Raw genomic sequence first — 23809 nt, forward strand, 5'->3', positions numbered from 1 at the left:
TCTTTAATTTTTTTCAGTCAGGTGAATGTTGGTAAATTCTTCCATTGATAAGTTTAATATCTTATTCAAGAAAAATGATGCAATTTCAGGAATACCTTAAAATTACTGGGGTGGGAAGAGACAATTTGTATTTTTGTTCTAACTTTTTGGAAAGAAAAAGATTTTTTTTAACTTATGAAAACGCAAACTGATTGGAAACTGAGCTCACATTTTCATGCATTTTTAGGTATGCCACATATAAAACTGTATTTTGCCCTAGCAAACCTATCACTACATTTTCATTAAGGCTAAAAATTCAGTTTTCATTTACAGTTAAATTTCCACCAAGCACAGGAAATTGGGTAAACACAGAGAACTATTCTTTTGCCAAAACTGTTATGATCCTCTGTTTTGAATAACTCATTCACTGCAGTACTGCCCAAGCACCAACAAAACGTATGGTCATGTTTCATTATACACATCTAACAGAGAAAAGATGGTCTCTCCTGCAGACAGTTTTTGATTTGGATAGAAAACACAGACATAATGGTAGGAGAGAGCATATGAAATATGGTGTGGAAGGTCTACAAATTTTTCCTTCTAGAAGGTAAGGTCATTTTGGGAAGGATACATTTACAAAGAGGAAATGGAAGGTGTGTTGTGAAAGAAAGTGACATGGAAGGGGGTAAAAGAGAACAGAGTACCTCTAGGAGATTTAAAGTGGAAGCATTGTGAAGGTGAGAGAAATTTCAGAAAAAATAGATGAGCAGATTAGATAATCAGATAGCAATTACTTTATTTTACATAGTCTATAATTGAAGGGTCCCCACGCACATAAAGTTAAAATTTGTTGTATTTGTACTATGAACAGAGCTTCTATTTTTATAGCCATTCTTCTATCCCAGCATTCCTAGCAATTCCTAGTTCCTAGGAGACTTCCTAGCCTGGTACAGCACTCGGATTATTACCTTTTATTGCTTTTCCATGTGGGTGGTAATGAAGCTGCAATGTGTAGTCCAAGGGCAATCAAAAGAGTCTTCAGGGCCTTGGGATAGTTGGTAAGGGAAGCTGGAGCAGAGGTAATATTTTCCTCTATCCTTCCAGTTGCGGGCAGCGATATTGGAAGAAACAGATGGATCCAGTCTCTTAATACATGGCTCCGTGGTTGGTGTCACCGACAGAATTTTAGATTTCTCAGTAATGGGTTGGTCTACATGGCACCAGGCCTGCTGGTGTGGGATGGGATTCTGCTCTCTCAAAGGGGGAAGAGGGTCTTTGCTCACGAGCTAGTGGGGCTGATTGACAGAACTTTAAGCTAGACTTGAAGGGGGAAGGGGATAACATCAGGCTTGCCCATGACAAGCCATGGGACGATGCACCAAGGTTTGAGGGACGGTGTGCTAACGGGTGTCCTCAGTCTGTTGCTCTGTGACGTGCTGGGTACACTGGAGCACACTTGAAGTCTTACAGAGAGGAACCAGGGGCTCCTGAGGTAATAGGAAACACTGGTGAAATACCTCAAGGGAATTAAGATGTGCTCCTTGAAGAAGATGACACAGCCGACAGCCCAGCTGAAGTGCCTCTACACCAATGCATGCACCATGGGAAACAAACAGGAGGAGTTGGAAGCCACTGTGATGCTAGAAAGCTACAACCTACTTGCCATTACTGAAACTTGGTGGGATGAATCCCGTGACTGGAGTGCAGCTATCAATGGCTACAGGCTGTTTAGAAGGGACAGGTGAAGAAGGAAGGGCAGAGGGGTTGCCCTCTACATCAAGAAATGGATAGATTGTGAAGAGCTGTTTCTGAAGAATAGCCATGAGCAGGTTGAAAGCTTATGGGTAGGAATTAGAGACCGAGGCAACAAAGGGAACCTTGTGGTTGGCATTTACTACAGGCTGCCCAGTCAAGGGGAGCCTATTGACAAAGCCTTCTTACTCCAGCTGCAGGAGGCATCATGCTTGCAGGCTCTCGTCCTGCTGGGGACATCTGCTGGAAAAGTAGCACGGCAAACTGTAGGCAATCCTACTGTGAGGACTGTGAGACTCCTGGAGTGCATCGAGGATAACTTCTTCAGCCAGGTAATAGACAGCCTTACCAGAGGGGATGCGTTACTGGACCTGTTTGTCACCAACACAAATGAACTAATCAGAGATGTGAAGATTGGAGATGTGGAGTGATCATGCATTGGTGGAGTTTGTAGTCCTGAGGGATGTGGGACATGCAAAGAGTAAAGTCAGGACCCCGAATTTTAGGAAAGCAAAATTCCAGCTGTTCAAGGAATTAGTCAATGGGACCCCTTGGGAAACTGCCTTCAGGGACAAGGAAGCAGAACAGAGCTGGCAGATTTTTAAGGACGCTTTCCGTAGAGCACAAGAGCTCTCAATCTCCATGTGTAAGAAATCAGGAAAGGACAGCAAGAGACTGACATGGATGGTTGCATCCAGAGAGTTAGTGGTCAACGGCTCAATGTCCATATGGAGATCAGTGACGACTGGTTCCTGCAGGGGTCTGTATTGAGACCAGTACTCTTTAATATCTTCATCAATGACATAGACAGTGGGATCAAGTGCACGCTTAGCAAGTTTGCAGATGACACCAAGCTGAGCAGTGCAGTTGACACACCTGAGGGATGAGAAGCCATCTAGAGGGACCTGGACAAGCTCAAGAAGTGGGCCCATGTGAACCTCATGGTGGGGCCAAGTGCAAGGTCCTGCACCTGGGTCGGGGCAACCCCCAGTATCAACACAGGCTAGGGGATGAAGGGATTGAGAGTAGCCCTGCAGAGAAGGACTTGTGGGTACTGGTGGATGAAAAACAGGGCATGAGCCGGCAACGTGCGCTTGCAGCCTAGAAAGACAACCATATCCTGGGCTCCATCAAAAGAAGCATGGCAGCAGGTCAAGGGAAGTGATTCTGTCCCTCTACTCTGCTCTGGTGAGACCCCACCTGGAGTACTGCATCCAGCTCTGGAGTCCTCAGTATAAGAAAGACATGGACCTGTTGGAGCAGGTCCAGAGGAGAGCCACAAAAATGATCAGAGGGCTGGAACCCCTCTCCTACGAGGAAAGGCTGAGACACTTGGGGTTGTTTAGCTTGGAGGAGAGAAGGCTTCAGGGAGACCTTATTGAGGCCTTTCAATACTTAAAGGGTGCTTATACGAAAGATGGGGACAGACTTTTTAATAGGGTCTGTAGCGATAGGACAAGGGGTAATGGTTTTAAACTAAAAGAGGGTAGATTCAGATTAGATATAAAGAAGAAATTTTTTACTGTTAGGGTGGTGAAACACTGGGACAGGTTGCCCAGAGAGGTGGTAGATGCCCCATCCCTGGAAACATTCAAGGTCAGGTTGGATGGGGCTCTGAGCAACCTGATCTAATTGAAGATGTCCCTGCTCATTGCAGGGGGGTTGGACTAGATGACCTTTAAAGGTCCCTTCCAACCCAAACCATTCTATGATTCTATGATGAACATCATAGTTCTCTCAGTCTGCTTATATGACATTGTAAAAAAGATGTGTTTGAGAACAAATGGCAAACATATTTGCAGTGAGGGTAAATGGTAATTAGCTACAGACAGAAGCCTCTAAATCAGATGTGTAACTTTTTACATGATATGTTTTAGCTCAGCCACTAGTTGTGGGTTTGAATCAGGAGACCCTCAATGAACGTCTGCAGCCTGTGTCATCATTTCCAGGTCGGAGGGAGTGGGAATATCAATCTTTTCCGGCCTTAAAAATCTATGTTACTATGAAATGTTTGTAATTGGATGAGTGTTTCTAGTCATCCTCAGTGAATGCTAAATTACTGTGCTTCTTTTATTCTCTAAAGTGGGCTTTCTCAATTAAGCCAATAGTGAGTTTTCAAAATCCCACCCTTGTTATCTGCCTTTTGTCTCAACAATTTCTTTATTAATATTCAGGGTGAAATGGTCCTTGTATGTTTAGCATGGGCAGCAATTCTACATAAAATTCCATTAGTTTATCCACTTTAAAATTCTTATGTTTATGAAATCTAGACTGGGAGACTAGACATGCATTCAATTTTATTTGCTGACATCAGAAGATTTATTTTAATAAAAACTATGCATCAACGTGCACTTATGGCAGTGTGCAACAAGGGCTTTTTTTCTATGCTTTGCTACAGCCCTCTCTGGAGTAGGCTTGGAAGCATATTATGAGCTTATTTGCCCTAGAAAAATGTGTATTCCAAGAGCAAATGACAATTCTTCAGATTAGCTTATTTATTTTATTAACAGAAGAATTATATTTATTACTATGTTTCTCTGTCAAATAAGATTCCAAATAAAAGTCACCTTTTATTCCAGGCAATCCCATTCAGATTGTCACGGTTCTGTCAGAGTCATGCATATCTCAACAGACAAAACATAAATCCAGCAAAGAGCTGGAATAAAAAATAAAAGCTAAAAACTAATATTGGGTCACATTTTTAAATGTGTGAGCTGAGAATTAGACATTTAAATCTGTGTTTAGCATCTTAGATGAAAATGATGGAATTTGGAAGCACTCAGTACTTTTGAAAAAATCAAACCCGATCATTTACATACCAAAATACAGTCATAGACTAAGTTTTCTAGAGACCTGTTTTTGTAATTGGCTCTTTGGAGCCTAAGTTCAACTGAGTTGCAATGGAAGACCTGGTGTTATTATGCTGCTTAAAATAAGAAGTAACATCTTATCAGTGGGCACTCTGTCATGATTGTAGTTATAACAATACAGCAGTGTCTATATCAGCACATTTTAGGGTATCTGTGTATTTGTTTTGTATTTTAGCAAATTATTTAAGATTTATACCAGAATCATGAGTCTGATAGATTGGCCTTATTCTTGTACATGTGGAAAATGGATGCACACTGGCTTTAAGTGCCTCAAACTTGTAAATCAATAACAAGTGACTTTTGAATACTTTTATATTAGCATCTCTTGCTGTTGAAACTTTTGGTCAACCATTATTATTAGAGAGTATTTCCCTATGTCATCTGCTTCTTCCACTGTGCAGGTTTTAGAGTATTATGTGATGTGTGGGAAAAAAAAAAGAAGCCTGTCTTCTTAGAGGTAGAAGAAGAAATTTTCCTTTTCTTTGTCTTCCAGCTTCCCCAAAAGAGAGATGCTTCATTGGAGATTTCTTCTCAGCATTATGAGAAAGGTTCTTTACCATGAGCCAAACCCCACTTCCATGTTTGTTCTGTATCAGCACCTTTTTTTTTCCAAGAATGAAAAAAAAAATGCTTCCCAGGAATGCTCAAGGAGTTGTTACACATTCATGACAAAATAAGACCAAAAAAAAAATGCTTTTTTCATATTATTTTGAAAAGTCATTAGGGATGATTAGGACTTTTCATTCTAAATATTATTTTTTTAAAAGAAGTGTTAATTTGTCAGAACCAATTATTTTTGGGAAAGATTTAATTTCCACTAAATTTTGTGTTTTAAAAAGCGATAGGAAATTTCAAATTGTTGAAACATTTTGTTTAAGTATTTTCAAGACTGAACAACCCCCTCGCTTTGATGATTCAAAACCAGTTTCTCCCGAGGGAGTGTTTTTTCATAGCTTAAAAAGTATAGGGTGGAAAGGATGATTTCTACTTAGCTCTAGTGACTACTTTGTAAAAAGTTAATCTTTTCCTTCATTCTCTTGTTCTGTTCTGTGAATGAACAATAACTTTAGAACACAGATGCAAAACTTGTTGCTCTGTAGAAAATGGCTTCTGTCAAAACCTGGCTGAGATACTCATTGCTGAAATGGCATTCTTAATAGAGCTGCACTGGTAAATTAGATCAGCTCTAATGTCTAATTTACATCCCTGTGTCTAGAAAGCTGCATTTCAAACAGCCCCTGATTATTCTCTGAAGAACTGTGGCTGAGGATACTGCTCTGCTGAAGAGTGTCCCTCTGCAGTTTGAAGTCAAGCTGTACCGGCACTGTCAGACTCTAACCTCACCTTGGGACATCACGATCAGATCTTTACAGCTCTGGAGATGTGAAAAAAGTGAGGAAGAAGCCATGGAGAGGAATGAAAAGATGTTATGCAGGAAACAGCATCACCACTCTCCCAGGCCCTAAGCAATAGACATGTTAGGCTGCGGGCTGGGGACATACTGGTCCGTGCTGTTGAGAGCATGAGTGTGGCTGAAGTCCAGACCTTTTCTGATTTCCAAGACAAATATTCTCCTTCAGAAGAGTTTTCTTGTTCTTTTCATTTTCCTTCCACTGGTTTACATGGTTTGTGAGTACTGTTGTTGTGCCTTTTCTATGGGAGACGATAATTTGTGCACATTTCCTGTTGACACTGCCTACTCAGGCCACCACAAAATTACCTGAAGAGCCATCAGATGATAATGACATCAAGCATTATTCACAAGACTAAGATTTAGAGAGGGGGGTAAATTTTGAAAAGATTTTTGGATTAGGAAAAGGTACAAAAAAAAAAAAAACCACCTCATGGGCCACAGTTTCAGCTGTTGCAAATTGGAAAACCTACAGGGAAAGCTGTCCCAATTTACCTCTGAGGGTCTCATTTTGGGGACTGCATCCGTGTTTGTGCATTCTCCTGGTTGGGTTTTGCACAGATATGAAGGAAAGGGTAAGGTTTAAAAGCTGTGCTACTGTGTTTGGCTCTGGTATAGTAATCTCACTCCTCTTGTTAGTGCACATAACACTTTAGATATAGCTAAAATTTTGTGCTATAAAATAGCAAAGACTATTAACAGCTGCGTAGTTTATATCCACCAGCAAAGCCTATTATAGTATCATCTAATCAGAGCACAAGAATCCAGAAATGAGCCAACAGTGGTCTCACTTTGAAGCTATACCACAAGCCAATTAGCAAACTATCAAAACAAGTGAAATGACAATATAAAAAAAAAAAGACAGTCAAATGTCAAACTTAGGCTTTTTAAAGGACTTCCAATTAAATACAGACCATAAAGAGAGCCATGACAACTTTTTGGTTTTTCTAAGAAAAACAAAGCAGGGCAGAGCAGAGCAGAGGAGTCTCCTCTTCATCTGCCAGGGACAGAATATAATGTGGCGATTTTTCAGTATTTTTTTAGCATTATTTATTTTAGTACTTAGATTACCCATCAATCAGATGAATTGGAAACATAATATTTTATAAGTATACGAAACTCAAAGATACGTAAGGTACATGTGTGGGATGGTGGAAATTTCTCATCTTTGGATGCACTCTTTGTACTCCAACAAATCAGTATTTCATCTCTCTTACTGTGGACATACTGGCAGTCCTGGAGGCCAGCTGGGTATTAAATATCACTATAATTTGTCCATTATTACTGCTTTTCAAGTGAGCTGTGCCTGACAACAGTTGTTTTGCAGTCAGTTTTTAGCCAATCTTTTTAAGAGTTGGAGAAGTTCTGGGTGATCAATATTAATACAACATTTCTTTTTAGTGAGTCTTTATATCTTGGAGACTGAAACTTTCCTGAACTGTTAGTGAAACATGTGAGCAATCCACTTGAATCCTACTCATTAGCAACAACCTCTGAGAGCTGTAATTCATCCTCTCTCTGCAACACTGAAGTGCCCGAAGTACCGTACACCTAGCACTTTGGAAGCTGTAACTCCACACCTAGTATTAATAATTAACTCAGCCTTCTCTGGGACAATAATGCCTGGCCCCATGCAACATTTATTAGTTCCTTGTGTCTGTAATTCAATTAATAAGGTTTCTCTGAAGCTTCTTTAAATTCGCAGTTAGCTAACGGGGCACACTTTGGCCTATATTGTGATATAGATAATTTACCTATAACACATGATACCAGTGATTACAAAGCTCAGTTTTGTCTCTCTGTGGTTTTTTTGACATGTCCTCATGTCAGTGAAGTTGCCTTACTTTCAAGTAGGTATGCATATGTATGTATGTGGTTTTGGTTGTTGTAGTTTCTAAAAGAGTTCTATGGGTTTAGGACTACTTTTTATTGCTTGATCATTCTTCCTGTCCTCACATTTTATTTCTAGCACAAAAGAAATAGAGGAAAGGACAAAGTGTGGCCAAAGTCTGCAGGGATGTACAAATAGGGGTCTTTCAGTGAGATAGTTTAGACATCAAGGTAGAAACCTGAATTAAGTAACTTATTGGATTATATTTAACAGAAAAGAGCATGCGTCACAGACATGGAAAGGATATCGCAGGCCTGTTCCCTGACTGAATGGTGCCAAGTTGTTGCTGAACTTTAAAACCAGGAGGCTTAAGTAGAAGTCAGGGAAAGGTCTCCTTAACCTACAAATCACAGAGACCAGGAGTAACCCAGTGGGACTAACCTGCTGCAGAGCTGGTGAGGGAAGAAAAGTTGGGGGAAGAAGGAAAACGTGTTCTGTTTAATGGCTCAGCATCGTCTGGTAGTTATGGTTTCTCTATTACTTCCTTGCACATAACTGCACACATGTTTCTGCCTCATTACACATAGGCCCTCTTTCAAATTCTGCTTTGGCACTGAATTTGCTTTTCAGATATTTCATTACAACTCTGGTGGGAATTTTTCATAGAATCAAGTTGTTATTGAGCTTTGCATTTAACTACCAATTAAATAAGATCTTTAAGTCATGCAAATATTCATGGATGTAGCTAACAGATAGGCTGCTGTGGGGCACTTAATAACTCCTCTGTATATTTACATGTGGTGGGGTTCCCTTGTAAGACAGTCTCTCTAAATAAGCTGTATGAAAATGCTATTTAGAATGTTATTAGTAAAATCCATCACACACCAAAAGGTAAGACATGCTTGTAGAACATCAAATGTAACTTGATTTCATTTATTCCAAGAGTGGAAGAAAACTTCCACTCTTTCACAAAATAATTTCTTTTTTTAAAAAATAATTTCATTTCTTTCAACTGCATAATAATCATAGAATCATAGAATCATAGAATCATTTAGGTTGGAAAGGAGCCTTAAGATCATCAAGTCCAACTGTTAACCTAGCACTGCCAAGTCCACCACAAAATCATGTCCCTAAGTGCCACATCTACACATCTTCTAAATACCTCCAGGGATGGTAACTCAACCAACTTCCCTGGGCAGCCTGTCCAATGCTGGACAACCCTTTCAGTGAAGAAATTTTTCCTAATATCCAATCTAAATCTCCCCTCGCACAACTTGAGGCTGTTTCCTCTTGTCCTATCACTTGCTGCTTGGGAGAAGAGACCAACACCCACCCCACTACAACCTCCTTTCAGGTAGTTGTAAAGAGTGATAAAGTCTCCCCTCAGCCTCCTTTTCTCCAGGCTAAACAACCCCAGTTCCCTCAGCTGCTCCTCGTAAGACTTGTGCTCTAGACTCTTCAACAGCTCCGTTGCTCTTCTTTGGACACGCTCCATCACCTCAATGTAGTGAGGGGCCCAAAACTGAACACAGTATTCGAGGTGCGGCCTCACCAGTGCCGAGTACAGGGGCACGATCACCTCCCTGCTCCTGCTGGCCACACTATTTCTGATACAGGCCAGGATGCTGTTGGCCTTCTTGGCCACCTGGGCACACTGCTGACTCATGTTCAGCCGGCTGTCAACCAGCACTCCCTGGTCCTTTTCCTCTGGGCAGCTTTCCAGCCACTCTTCCCCAGGCCTGTAGCGTTGCCTGGGGTTGTTGTGGCCGAAGTGCAGGACTCGGCACTCGGCCTTTTTGAACCTCATACAGTTGGCCTTGGCCCATTGATCCAGCCTGTCCAGGTCCCTCTGCAGAGCCTTCCTACCCTCCAGCAGATCAACACTCCCACCCAGCTTGGCATTGTCTGCAAACTTACTGAGGGAGCACTCAATTCCCTCATCCAGATCATTGATAAAGATATTAAACAGAACTGGCCCCAACACTGAGCCCTGAGGAACACCGCTCGTGACCGGCCGCCAACTGGATTTAACTCTATTCACCACAACTCTTTGGGCCTTATAGCATGTGCTACTTTTTTATTAACTATGGGACAATTATTAACTGTGCAATGATTTTGGCTATCACTTCTCAAGAATGGGAAATATTAATAGCCACAGTTTTTAATGCATGTTTGAAACATCTTCTTGTCATGGACTTTGCATTAATACCAAAATTCCTATTAATTCAAAAAATGACAGTGTACTGTAACTAGACTAGAATGCAAATACGATGTAAATGGAAAACTAAAATAATACTGTAAGTCCACCATTTGGACTTAGTTGATTATTTTCTTCCCACAGCTTGATATGCTGAGCATGACATCATATGGTATGGAATACCCCATCGGCCATCTAGGCCAGCCATCCTGGCCACACTCCCTCCCAGTCCCCTGGCAGAGCACAGGAAGCTGAAAAGTCCTTGACTAGTGTAAACACTACTTAGCAACAAATAAAACATCAGTGTGTTATCAACATTATTCACATACTCAATCCAAAACACAGCACTATACCAGTTAATAGGAAGAAAATCAACTCCATCCCAGCCGAAACCAGGACAACAAATATTGTGCATGCATGGATCCAATTGGTTTTGTGCTCTGGTCTTGCTTGTGTAACTCAGCTGATTGCATGTGTAAACACCCAGTTAGAAGTTTAACTGGTCAAATCATCATCTGGTTTGTTTGTGCTGAATGATGAACTTAGTCCAATGCAGGCCAATGGAGTGAAAATCTGAGAAAAACAGACTATAAAGCGGTAAAATTTAGGGGCGGTTTATAACAGTTCTGCAACCAGCACACACTGGAGTGGGGCAGTGTTGCGGAAGAAGGGATGCAGGGAGAAAGGAAACCTCAACCATTGGCAAAGTAAAATCCAGGGAAGCATTCAGGAGAGTCAGCAGCATTAAACCTGGCGATCCAGATCACCACCTTCAAAAAGCAATCTTTTGGTTAGTCCTGGAGAAAAAGCTTAAATACTGCTAACACTCTAGCTTGAAAGATTGCTTGATAGAGAGTCCAAGAGGTGGAGAGGGATAAGAAATACTATTTTTTGTAGAAAACCTTGTAAAAGGACATTTCAAACAAGTGAACAGAAGGCTTGGATTAAGAGTTTAAAATAAATCTTTTTATGACTTTCATTGTGGAAAGTCCCTTCTTGTTTTGGCTTAGCTTAATTTTATAGCAGAACATGTTTGTAGAGAACTTCTGTGTTCAGCTACAAATACAAAATGTGTTCATATCTGCTATGGAGGACTTTTTATGTGTTAATGGTTATTTTCATATTATCCCCTTAAATTTCTAACTTACTGCTTCACTGTAAAAAAAAACAACCTACAATTTGAAATCTTCATATTCTGCAGCATAAGTGCACATAATTAGTGACTGAAAGCACAGGTCTTCTACAGCTCTGTAGGTTTTGATTTCAGCAATTTTTCATGAACAAGTTCCAATGCTTGAGCTACCTAGTGATAGAAGTGGTGGTAGAAGGTTTTCCTCTTAAGTCCAGAATACGATATACTGTTGAGATTGGTACATGTCCAGTTTGTTGATTCTGGCTGCTTTTATGGCACTGCTCCAGCACTGACGGCTGAGTTGTCGAGGAATCTGCCATCTGCTGTTAGGACTGCCTTATATTTCCTGATAGTGCAATAAAATTTTAAATCCTGAGTACATGGATTTAAAAGGGACTCTTGGACACAGGTTTCCTGAAGCCGAAAGAATCTGTTTTCTCTGATTTATTTAAGAGGGCTGAAATGTAAAAGTAGAATTTTTTGAGAATCAAAATGAAAGAATGAGATGTGAGCGCTGAGCCAGAAAATCTCTGAAGGACTCAAAGTGGCTTGGAAAATAAAGAAGGGTCAGTCAGTGTCAGAGTTAGCTGAAGTACAGAAAGAAAGACCAGACTCAAAAATCCAGAATACAAATGTGACCCAGAAGCGCAGAACTGAGAATAAGGGATCTAGAGCCTTAAAAAGACATTGACTCGATCTCCGAGGAACACTTTGAAGTGGTGAATAGGTGGGATGTGTGGCTGCGGTGGAGGCTGGGTATTTTATCTTTTTTTATCTGGATCTATGCATGTCTTGTGTCACAGGGAAAAGAAAAAAAAAAAGAGTGATTGGATTGGGATTCATGTCATTGTGTGTAGCTTTTTGCTTCTGCCAACCTATGCCTTTGAAGGAGAAAACGGGATCTCAGATGGTGGGAAAAGGCATGCTAAACGCCTGGGGAGGTCAGGTGAACTGGCACTGGTCCTGATGCCTCACCAGCTGCGTTTAGGTGTGAGCACTCGGAAGGTGAGAGGGCTCAGAGGGCTCTCAAAGAGGGAAAGCTCTCAAAGGGTGAAAGGTAAATTCAGTAACTTAATTTTGCACCGTCTTGGGAAGCATAGGAAAAAAAAGGCTATTTGAAGCCTTGGTACTGTGAGCTAAAGAGACTGGTGCAATGGGTGTCTACTGGTGAAAGGTTTTGATAGGTCTTCAAATGGTAGTATGAAGATCACCCTAAGTATTTACAGTTACTAAAAATACACTGTATTTTTAAAGGTGTTGAGATTTTTAACCATGAGTTGGGAGGAATTATGACACAGCTAATAGCCTTCTTCATACATAATTTTAATTCTCCTTTATCACAGCTACGCCACTATTATGCCAATGTCATTGTCAGATTTTGCAGTTTAACACAATCTTTTTGCTTGCTTACATAAAATATGTAAGCAGAAGATATAAGCATGATAATTAATTTCACTCAGTGAACTTATCTGTAGTGCTTCTGGAGAGACTTGCATCACAATTAACATTTTCCCAATAGTCTACCTTTTCTCAAGTGCTTAGTGTAATACCTAATATCATATACAATGTTTTGCAGTCATCTAGTGTGAGGAGAAAATAGTTATACAGTCTTGTACATACACTGACAACTAAGAATTCTTACTCTGGTTTCCAGTGGTTTAGATCAGGACATTTAGCCATTAGGGCACATTTTCTCAATAGAGCCACACACGAAAGTCATACTTAAAAATGAAAATTAGATGAAGTGGAGGAAATGTTAGTATGCTCTTGATCTCATCTGTTTATTTTTTTAATCCATGGACATTATGCCTTTTTAAAACAATTTAAAAATCTTCCTTTCATATTTGTATCAGCAGGGTATTATTTAACTTCCATATCTTTATAAGCAAAGTTTTAGTCTTTTGGGGATCACTGAAGCTACATTTCTAAGAAATGATTCTGGGAATGGTACAGTTAGAGATGATATATGCAGAAATTCTGAAGAGTTGAATTAAATCCGGTCTTAAGAAGGCTAGATGCAGGGGAACCAAGGCTCTAGTGTATACATATCTCCAAAATAAAAAATGAAAAGAAATTTCCCTTAGGTAGTGAGACAACAATTTATATTAGGTGGAACCAGGAGGAATAACGGTTTGTGAGTGGCACAAATGGGCAGCAAAAGAAAGTCACTGTGACTAAAAATATTTGATAATATTAACTGGATGTAGGCAGATCTCAGAGCTCCAAATACATTTGGGTTAGAGCAGATGACTGAAGTTGCTTGTTCTGTTTGCACTACATATGATTAGTCTTCTGTGAAATACAAAATCCCAGAGTTGTTCTTTCTAAACATTACTAAGGGAACAAGATTATAAAAGTCTATGAGGAGTTAGAACACATAAAAAATTACATTGTTTTTGAGAGACAATATCAAATTTACTGTAGCATCATCTATCTCTCTCTTTTACCCTCTTTTTCCAGGGAAGCCCAGCTTTTTGTTGAAAAGTTTGAGGGTGCTCTTGGAAAAGGAAAAGGAAAAAAATTCTATGCATACAAAGTGATGATGACGAAGGTAAATTTATTATTTCACTAACTTAATGTAATGCAAATGGAGAGCCTTTCCAGATTATTGCCGTATGTACCCATGTTCCAAAATAGAGTTCCTTGTCTTTCTTTGCATTTTAACACTTTTATTTCCACTGCACTCACATGAAAAGATTTCTAATGCAAGCTCACAGTTTGATTGAGACTTGTCATCAAAACAAAAATCAACTGTTTTGCAAGAGTTTGCAGGAGTTTAATATCTTGTGAAAGTTAATTTCTCTTGGTGTAGATTGGGTTTTTCTGTGGACTGAATCCAAAGTTCAGCCCTTCCTTTGAGACAGCCCTCTGTGAAGGATCAAAAAGTGTCTTTTTGCCCCACAGCAAAAATATTGTAGGCATGTCCACTGAGCCAAGCCTCTATGGCCACATATATCCTAGGAAGCAATATAGCTCTGTAGGATTGTGACCGAAGGCCGAACAGTGGTTGCTGTGGACCCAATATCCACACAATATGCGTTCTGGCAGGTCTTTCTTTGAGCTAAGTCCTGTGCGGTCCCAGAGACTAAATACCCAGTAGCAGTGGATGTGGATTAGCTTGCTCCTCAGGTACATTCCTCAGGTACATCTTTTGTCTTAGTTTTTTGCTCTGACACTGCTTTACAGTAGAAATGTAAGTGTGGTAATTTGGGATGGTTTGGGAGATTCACTTCAAAAGCACAGTCTTGCCTCAAACTAAAATGCTGATGCAGAATGATGCTAAGAATGTTTGGCAGGACTACTTGCTATGGCTAGGTTTACCCTTGGTGAGACTGGATTTTCTGCAAGCTGTTGTGTAGTCACATCTCATAAGCATTAATATTCACAAAAAATAATCAGGCTTTCAAACTCAGCTGGGCACAGGAAGCTCAATTTCAGAAGTTATACTTATCCAATAGATAAACTACTGGGTAGAGTAATTGTAATTAAACGACACAGCTTGAGCTCCAGATCTGAATTTTGAATAGCAAAGGAAATAACAAATTAAATTCTCAGAAACAATTCTAAAAAAAAATGAATCGATGAGAGGAAGGGATTATTTAATCGTTCTTCTTGCAGAAGAAATAAGGACTTCACACAAAGCTAGGAAATGTATTCAGAACAAACAAGAGGAGATGATTCTTCATGAGCTAGTGCTTCTATTGCAGTGGGCTCTGCCAAAGGATACTGTGGATAATTAAGGGGTTACATTAGCTCAAGGGGAAATTGAGCATCTGGGCACTGAGATGATGGTGGTTTTTTTTATCTGTCACCCTTTTCAGAAATGGATGAAATTTCAAAGAGACTTTGAGAATTTTAAGACAGCCTGCATACCCTGGGAAATGAAAATTAAGGAGATTGAAAGTAAGTACTTATGGAAGTTAATAAAGAATAGTATCTAGTATCATATTCCTGATGCATGTCAAAATGGTAAATTACTTTTCGATACTTTAGAAATACATGTTTGTATTCAATGTGTAGTATAAAATCAATGAATATTTATTTTTCATTAATATTTATTGAGCTTGATATTACAGCTAGTTGAAAATTTCCTTGAGAGAGTGTTAGTCAGCTTACAGATAAAAATCCTCAATACACAGGTAACAGTTCAGGAGCCAGTGTTGAAGTTAATCCTAGAAAAGAGGAACTGGGATTTAGCTATTACCTACCTTCACTTTATTTTGTCTGTATTTATACAATAATTATTTCTGTGATGTTTCTTCATCATCTTCAATCTTATGTAAGAGGTATTTTGGCATTATTACTCTCATTTTCAACCATGTAATACAACGTAGAGAAAATAATAGTGGTCTTGGATGTCCCCATATATTAGGCATAAATACAAACAAAACTACGGATATGTTTGAGAGTAGGTTTTTGGCACAAGTCGGTTTTGTGTTTCAGTTCCAGTGATGAATTTAAACTGTGGCCCCTGTTTGAAGGAAATTTGGCTTAACTACATGGGTACCTGAGTGAGGCTTTACCACTGATTGATGAAATGCAGATGAAAATGCAATGAAAACTGATTTTAGAGAAGTTGCCTTTGGAAGAATCTGTGGGTTGCATGAAAAGGCAATATACAGAACAGCAGAAGGACAAGAATATGATAAATTGTGAATTTTTTGGAGTTTTGGACTGCAGAATAACCCTTGAGCAGAACCTATATAATGTCCTTAAACATATGGTCTACAGTCTGCTGAACAGATAATCTACTCACTTGAGGTGGAGTTTAGAAAGAAGCTGCTGCATATGTGTAGTTAAAATCAAACTCAGCAGCAAGATGCACGTGGTCTTTTGCTGGTCTGGACACATAATAGACATCTTGAGGATTTGCGAGAGCGATGTTTCTGCAAATTTCTGTAAAGGATTAGTCCTGACACAAGCTGTTTTGTTAGTAATAACTTCCAATAGACTTTCTTGTAAAATCAGAATGTAAAAATAGAACCGGGTCATTTTTCCAGTCCTGCTTTTATATATATTTATTTTTTCATTTGAAACGAGTAACATTTTTGCTGTCACCTGGAAGGTCCTAAAATCACAGAGGGATAGTACCTTTCATGATCTCAAGGGATAAGATTGTGAAGTTTACTCTTTTTCTATTAATTTTTGTTCTCTTTAGTGTATTGCTAATTGCTAAGCTGCTATTGCTTTTACTTGCAGAAACAATCCTCTCTGTGAATATTAGTAATTTAAGAAGTACAGTTAAACCACAGTTTGGTCCAAAACTCTATAGTCTAGAAGGCGGCTTGATTTCAAGGGAACAGCTCTGAAATATTGCTGAGGAAAAGAATTTTAAGTCACAGTTTATTTGATTCTGGTTAATCCAAGCAGTAACTCTCAGCATGTACCTCATATTAGTGAATTTATAGGACTAAGATCAAGCTCATATTAATGATGACGCTGATAAAACTGCCAATTCCCAGAAAAAAAGGGGTTTTCGGTATTAAAAAAGGAGAAGTGAAGGAAACTCAAATGGAAGAAGGCTAGTCTGTGTATAAGGGAAGAGTAGAGATTAAGATACATTGAGTCGCAGAGACCAAAAAACTGCTGCTTCAACTTTTTCTAGAAACCTAATTGTCATCTAAATTTATATGTAAGTAAGAGGTGTACTACATTGGTCATACTGTATCAAGTTTAGTTTAACAAACTGTTGGTGCTGAGTCAAATATTAGCCTGCATTCTCCAGATTTCAGGTTAGCAGAGTCAGTATGAGATCTTTTGTAAAACCATTATTTATATCAAGCTCTGATCAAAATCTCCAAGTTTGATCAGAGATAAAATACAGAACATATTGGAGGAATCACCACTTTTTCAACAGAGTCAGCTTCAAGCTTGTATGCATGAACTCCAGGGAATGAAATGTTTTTAACAATTGCTGTCTTCAGACACACAGTTGTGTTAAAAAAGCAGAAGTAACTCGGCAAGGGGAGGCATGTTTCCGGATGGTTCCAAACTGAGTAAGGACCTGATTCCCCTTTGGCTCCTAGTAGCAATGGCTTTGTCTTCTGGGGCTCAGTTCAGCCCCTTGTAAAATGACAGTAACACTACTGATTTAAACACATGACATCAAACAATGAACAGAATGTGCCTGATACTGCTTATAAAGAATTTGGCAGAAAAATATCTTTGGTTGCTTAAGACTTTACATAAGACTTGCTAAATGCAGCACATTGAACACCTTAGAGAATCTTGCTGGCACAGGCAACACCTCGCATGTAACCACTGGATCCTTCAATCCACCCAAAGTACTGAAGAGTGGATGAAGAAAATGGTTGAACTCTAGGTTTGGACACCCGGATCAATGTTTAAAAAGACACCGTTGTTGGACAGCATTGTTTGTGGTGAGTCCTTAGTCATGTCAGTTCCCATGGGTTGCAGTCTCATCCGGCAAAAAATGGTTGCAAAAAGGAAATTAGAGGGAGCATTGTCTATGTGACAGCTCATTTCTGGAGAACACAGTTCAGTGAAACAAGCAGCAAATGACATCAGATTGTGACAGGTAAAGTAGGCTGCTTGAATCACTCTTGGAAACCTGATGATGTAAAATGCACTGGCTCAGTTCTCCGCCACAGAGTTGGGTCTGTACAACTGCTTTCCATGTCACTACACATTTTAGCGTTTTTAAACTAATGTTTCTTTTGTGATAATTTTTCCACCAGAACACATGCATACACACAGGTATGTATCTGGTATGTTTCATTCACCAGTTAAACATGTCTGAAAATGAAATGTTCATGGGTAGCTTCTGCTCCTTCCAACAGATGGGATTATAGTTAGATGAGCAGTCTCTTAGCCCAAAGAAGCTAGAGGTGAAACTTTTATATAATCCTCCATGATCACTGTTAATACTATGCTATAAGCTGTTTTCTTTCCAAAGGCAGGCACTAAGCACAGAAGTGTAAGTATTAACAGGGTATAAGTCATGTCAACAGCACCTAAAAAAGAGGCAAGAATTTCTGAAATTTCAAGTTCTGTTTGAATCTTTCGTGGTCTCAGCTAAAAGAAAGTGCAAGCAGCAGGAGCATGAAGGGAACAAAAGCCTGACACTTATGTGCAGACTACTCTGTATAGGAAACCTCTTCATTTGGCTAAATACCTTTGTGTGAGGGAATAGTTTATGCTCAGAAAACCTTTACAGTTTTTAGCTTTCAACCAGTTAACTTCTCATCATAAGTCATCTCTCTGCTCTTATGTGAAGATGATTTTCACTTTCTGATCTCAAAGTGAGCTCTTTATAAAAAAATCCCAAGCAAACAAGGCAGTAACCATTTACAGTAGAAAATGGGAGGAGTAAATATAATTTTCTAGCTGCTGAGAAACACTAAAGTTTATTCGTCAGTCCTTCTAAAAAACTGCATCTGACCAACCAAGCATGACTTGTCAAAAAGAAAACAGTTTCAGAGCACTAACAATCTTTGCCTTATAAATTAGCATTAGTGCAGGACTATCATGGTACCTACTTTGAAATCTAGAGGATCAACAAACCAAAGGAGATCAAGCCATATATTAATAGAATGGCAAAGATCTGTCTTCTTTGTGTTGCGGTTCAGGAGTTAACATGTAATAGAGGCTCTTTTACAGAAAACCTGATGCTTATACTGTAGTGTTGTTGGGTGTTGGTCCATTCTCAAAAGCAGCCAGGGTTGTAGACAGATTGCAAATGAAAAGTGGGTTAAGGTCCTGTATAGTGGCAAAAGATCAATTAGGTACTACTGGGGAAGATTTCTTTGACTTAAAAAGAAATACTGTACTGGTAAAACAATGTTAGATGACATAGAAAGTTTTCCCTCATGCAAACTGAAGAGGATAGGTAGCTGTGCCACCCTATCACTGCCAATTGAAAAGGAAAAAGCAAAGTGCTAAATACATTTAAGGCCTAGCAAAAAACCTCATCTTTAACCTCTGCTTAGTTTCATAATGCTTCCCACTATAACTAGTAGGGCACTTCTTATCACAGCCCTCTTCTCTTGGGTCGGACCCTTCCAGGCTGCCAGCTATCTAAGAAGACCAGGTATCAGCATGAAGTGCTGGGCTATCTCAGGTTGAAGATGAGCGTCCTTTCTAGCACAGGGAGCCCAGCTTTAGAATAACAGGCATCAAGCTCTGCTGTGCTGCACCCTTGTGTCAGAAATAGGTGAATCTGCTGTTGGGGTTTTGATGTTTAAGAGAGAGAGAAGTTGATAAATATAGGAAGTATTTACATTCAGAAAAGACATGCTTCTTTTCCTTGCAGAATAGACATTCAATAATATCTGTGCAACAGGACTTTATGGGAAACACACATTGCTGTGTTGGGACAGGGCGAGCCTCTTCATTCCACTGCTGAAATTACTATGCATGTCAATCTGCATACCAATGCATAGTATGGTGAGGCTGTGGATGCGAGAAAAGATGGCTAAAGTCTACTTTAAAGTATTACTCTTTCATTCATACCTGGAACATGTTGCACCCCAGAGTGGATTCAAAACACTGGTGAAGCTTGGACTGGTTTTGTTCACAGCTGGTGCAGGCTTTTTGTACCATTTTTCATGTTCCCTGTTGCCCCCTGTTTGGACCTGCCTATTCTGGAAATGTAGTTAAGGGTATCTATAGCTAAGTTATCCTCATCCACACCTAAGCTTTTCATTTATCAGAAGTTGCTGTTCTTGCCTCATTAGTGGAAAAGAATAAATCCCATGCACAGTCTGTGCATTGTGACTTGCAATAACTATACTGATGCATGTAATTCCAATGCAGTGCTGTCGTGGTTTAACCCCAGCCAGCAAAAATAAACTCCATGCAGCCGCTCGATCATGCCCCCCCCCCGGTGGGATGGGGGAGAGAATCGGGAGGGCACAAGTAGGAAAGCTCTCGGGTTGAGATAAAAACAGTTTAATAATTGAAATGAAACTAAGTAGAACAGTAATAATAACAATGAGAACAACAATAACAGAATACACAAAACACGCAATGCACAACGCAACCGCTCACCGACCGCGTGTCACGAACGGGGCGCGAGCCCCCCCCCACATCTGGTTTTTATACTGAGCGTGATGTCACATGGTATAGAATACCCCATTGGCCAGCTGGGTCCACCACCCCGGCTGTGCTCCCCCCTCCCGGTGCAAGCATCACCCAGCAACAGCCAAAGCATCAATGGGCCAAAGTGCCTTAATGCAGATGTTCCAGATGGATGCATGGCAGTGATTTCATGAGGATAACTGATAAAAGAACTATAACTCAATGCATGGAAAGAAGCTATTCCCAAAAGAATGGGGACATTAGGGTTTGAGCAAAAGAACTAATGCAGCATGGAGAGGTCTACACTATCAAAAGTGTCTTGAAATCAGAAATCTTCCTAATTTCCTGCACTTCATTTTGAGTCCGTAGCAACCCCAAAGGTTGTAGCTGGCTTGTAATTGGGTAATCGGCATATCAGAGCCAGATTGACTAACTCTTGCTTTATGCCTCTACCCAGGCTTCCGAATATGTAGGCCACTGCTAAGATTGGCTACTTCTTCATGCAAAATTTCAAAATTGTGGTTTAATTCTGAACTGTGAATAAGGCAGGTTTTGAAATGCTGAAATCCTTGACAGAATGGCTTGTTCCTCCCTTTGCACAGCCCTGATAAATGTCTCTTACTAGTCAGTCTCTGTTTATACTCTGGGGTTATATTAGTTTAAGTGTATTAAATTTTCTCCCAATTTTGTTGTTATAGTAACACGTGCATATACATGCCCTAAATAGCACCAGCCATGTTAACCTCATTTTACAGAATGGAAGAATCTGTTACAAGGCTTGCAAAACTGTATGGAAATACCAATGTAAACTCCTCTGAACAGAGAGATTTTCTTCTCATTATTTGCCATCAGAGTGCATCAGACTCCTTAACTAGACTGTGTGTGAAAAACCTGTTGAAAGGTCACCTTTTACCCTGCAAATGACTGGTAACAGGATTGAAATCTGGTATTTTGCTAACTGTGACAGACAGATGAGCATGACTGCGAGCTGTCGTATATTCAGCAGAGCTGTGCTGCAGCAAGCTGGGGTTCAATTTGAACTGTTATTTCTGTTTGGCCTGACTTGCAGTGTGTTGGTCAAATTAGCCCCTTAGTGCTCACTGCTTCCCCTGCAGCCTCTTCTTCTTTGCACAGGTCTGGGTCAGGGGTCTAGAGCGGTTAGAGGCCAAGGCTTCATCTGTGCACCAGGTGATGGGACTGCTTCCACACCTGGGTGCGGATGGAACACATAAATAGCAAAGTAAGAGAAAGAAAGGGTACAAACACTTGTAGGTATTTTTGTTCTTCCCTGGTGAACAACTCTGGTGAGCACTCGAATAACAGCACTTACAAGAATTTTGTAAGTATTTTGTAAGTATTTTGTGCCCTTGGAAAGACTATCCCCACTGGCTAATTCTGTGCTGCTTCCTATTAAAACTGGGCTGGTGTTGGTTTAACAGGTCAAGAATGCTTACAATCCACATCAGAAAAAAAAAAAAAAAAAAAAAAGAAGTGTGATTTGCTTTGAATTCTGCCGCTAGAGGATTTAATATTAGTAAATATCACAGCTTTTACATGACCCTAAATACTCTGTATAAATAATGCTTTTTACATTTTTTGTTTCTGTTTTCTCTGCCAGGTCAGTGAATGCTAATATGCAATCTGGAAAAAAGTTATTAGCATTATGGTAATAAAGAAAACGAAAAGCCTCCCCTGATTTTACTTATTTTAAATAAACTTTGAGCATCTTCATCTTAAGGTAAAATAACATTAAAGGACTAACTTATCTGCCCTTTTTTCACATCTGATATTTTCATAGGTCACTTTGGCTCATCAGTAGCATCTTATTTCATCTTCTTGCGATGGATGTATGGAATAAACATGATTCTCTTTGGACTGACCTTTGGACTTGTAATGGTGCCTGAGGTGGGAATCTTTTAAATTATCATTGGGAATTGTTATGTGAATTTCTGTCTTTGCAGTGAGCTTTCATAAGACTGGACCGTTAAATAAATTTATAATCTCTTTATGCTCCATTTAAAAGTATTAAGGTGTACTAAGGCTGTAAAGATATAGTTTCTTTGTGGACAGTTGTCTCTACAGAGAGATGTTTTGAAATAGACACGACAGGAAAATATATATAGGGTTGTGTCCTGAAGGTGTTTTCCCATGGTCTGGGATGGTGGTAAACTTCTCTTTTTTTCTATGGAGAACTAAGGAGAGGAACTGAGACTAAGAAGCATCTTGAGTAAAATATGCATATAGAAAGATACATTCCAGTCCTCTGAGGCACCATGGATCCTTTCCAATTGCCTTAACACTCACATACTGATAAGGCCCAACAGGCTGTAAAGTCACGAGAGAGACCCCATGTTCTGTGCAGTGGGCAGCATCACTGCTAATAATGTTGCTCAGAGCAGATGTAATTCAGGCAGAAATCATTTTGTGAAATGTAACATTTTTCTAGTTCCTTTGAGCCACCATATTGTCTTCCTAAAAAGAGGGCTTATACAGGATTAAAAGTATTGTGCCATCTCCCTGATTTCACTATTCCACATCCTCTTATTTATCTTCTTATAAGCAGATGGGAAAGAGTCAGGTAGGAATTTCCAGCAGGTTTCTAGTACAGCATTTCAACAGCATGATCCATCTCCCGTTGAAGCCAAAACAGAGAAAATGCCCAACAGTTTTCAGGGAAAAGCATGGAAAGGACCCTCTGAGCACATATACTGTGGCTGAGCAAGCATCTCATCAGCAGCAGAATCCAAAAACTGACTCCCTAGCATCTTCCCATACGTTTCAATTAAAAAACCAATAAAATCCATAATTCAAGAAAAATGAACCTTCTGGTCTTGTCTGTAAGACAAACACCACTTGGCGGAATTTGGACTTCTGTGTTGCCTTTGAATGTAAGAGGCATAGTTTGACAATCCATTGATACTAGTGGAACATCACTTCAAATTTAGAAAGCACCATTAATGCATACTTTAAGCATTATTTCAATCATTAATGTGAGGAGCAATGAAAAGAATTGGAGAAGTAGGTCATCCTTACTGAGGAGTTTAGGAGCATAAAACAAGTCTTCCTACGAAATGATAGATCACTGTCCATTTCCTTTGTTGGTATTTTACTTTAAAATGTAAATTGCTCTCATTTTTTGGTTCCAGGCTTTGATGGGGAAGCCATATGGCTCTTTACCTAGAAAAACTGTCCCAAGAGCTGAAGAAGCAAGTGCTATGAACTTTGCTACTCTCTGGGATTTTAGTGTAAGTGCATAAACTTGCAATACTGCATATTCACATGACTCTTCGATTATTATGGGCTTTTACTTCATTATTTAATATTCAGAGATTTAATATGAAATATTTCAGGAGAAAATGGCAATAGAACTAATTTACAAATTTTTTTTCACAAGTTCTAAGTATAGATGTTTCCTTCAGACAAAACATATAATGAAGCTCAATGTCCACACGCACATTTCAGTATATATAGCAATCCAAAGACACATGAGAAAAAGTCTCAAAGCTGGATTCACATCCCTGGGTACTGACTTTTCACTTCTTTAGGGGTGAATTTGGTCCTCTGTTTTTATATGATTAAGGTTCCAAATTTGAGGATG

At 39.5% G+C, this 23809-nt stretch overlaps 1 protein-coding gene across 1 annotated transcript in view; it reads left to right on the forward strand.

Moving 5' to 3' along the window:
• The window catches only part of TMC1 (transmembrane channel like 1), a 71605-nt gene that overhangs the window by 14000 nt on the left and 33796 nt on the right, over positions 1-23809 (forward strand). The window contains exons 5-8 of the mRNA XM_075136329.1: positions 13633-13723; positions 14994-15075; positions 22010-22116; positions 23358-23456. Of these exons, the coding sequence (XP_074992430.1) occupies positions 13633-13723; positions 14994-15075; positions 22010-22116; positions 23358-23456 (379 nt within the window). The remainder of the gene's footprint in view (positions 1-13632; positions 13724-14993; positions 15076-22009; positions 22117-23357; positions 23457-23809) is intronic.

Source organism: Calonectris borealis, chromosome Z (genome assembly GCF_964195595.1).
Source record: "Calonectris borealis chromosome Z, bCalBor7.hap1.2, whole genome shotgun sequence".
NCBI classification, from domain to species: Eukaryota; Metazoa; Chordata; class Aves; order Procellariiformes; family Procellariidae; genus Calonectris; species Calonectris borealis.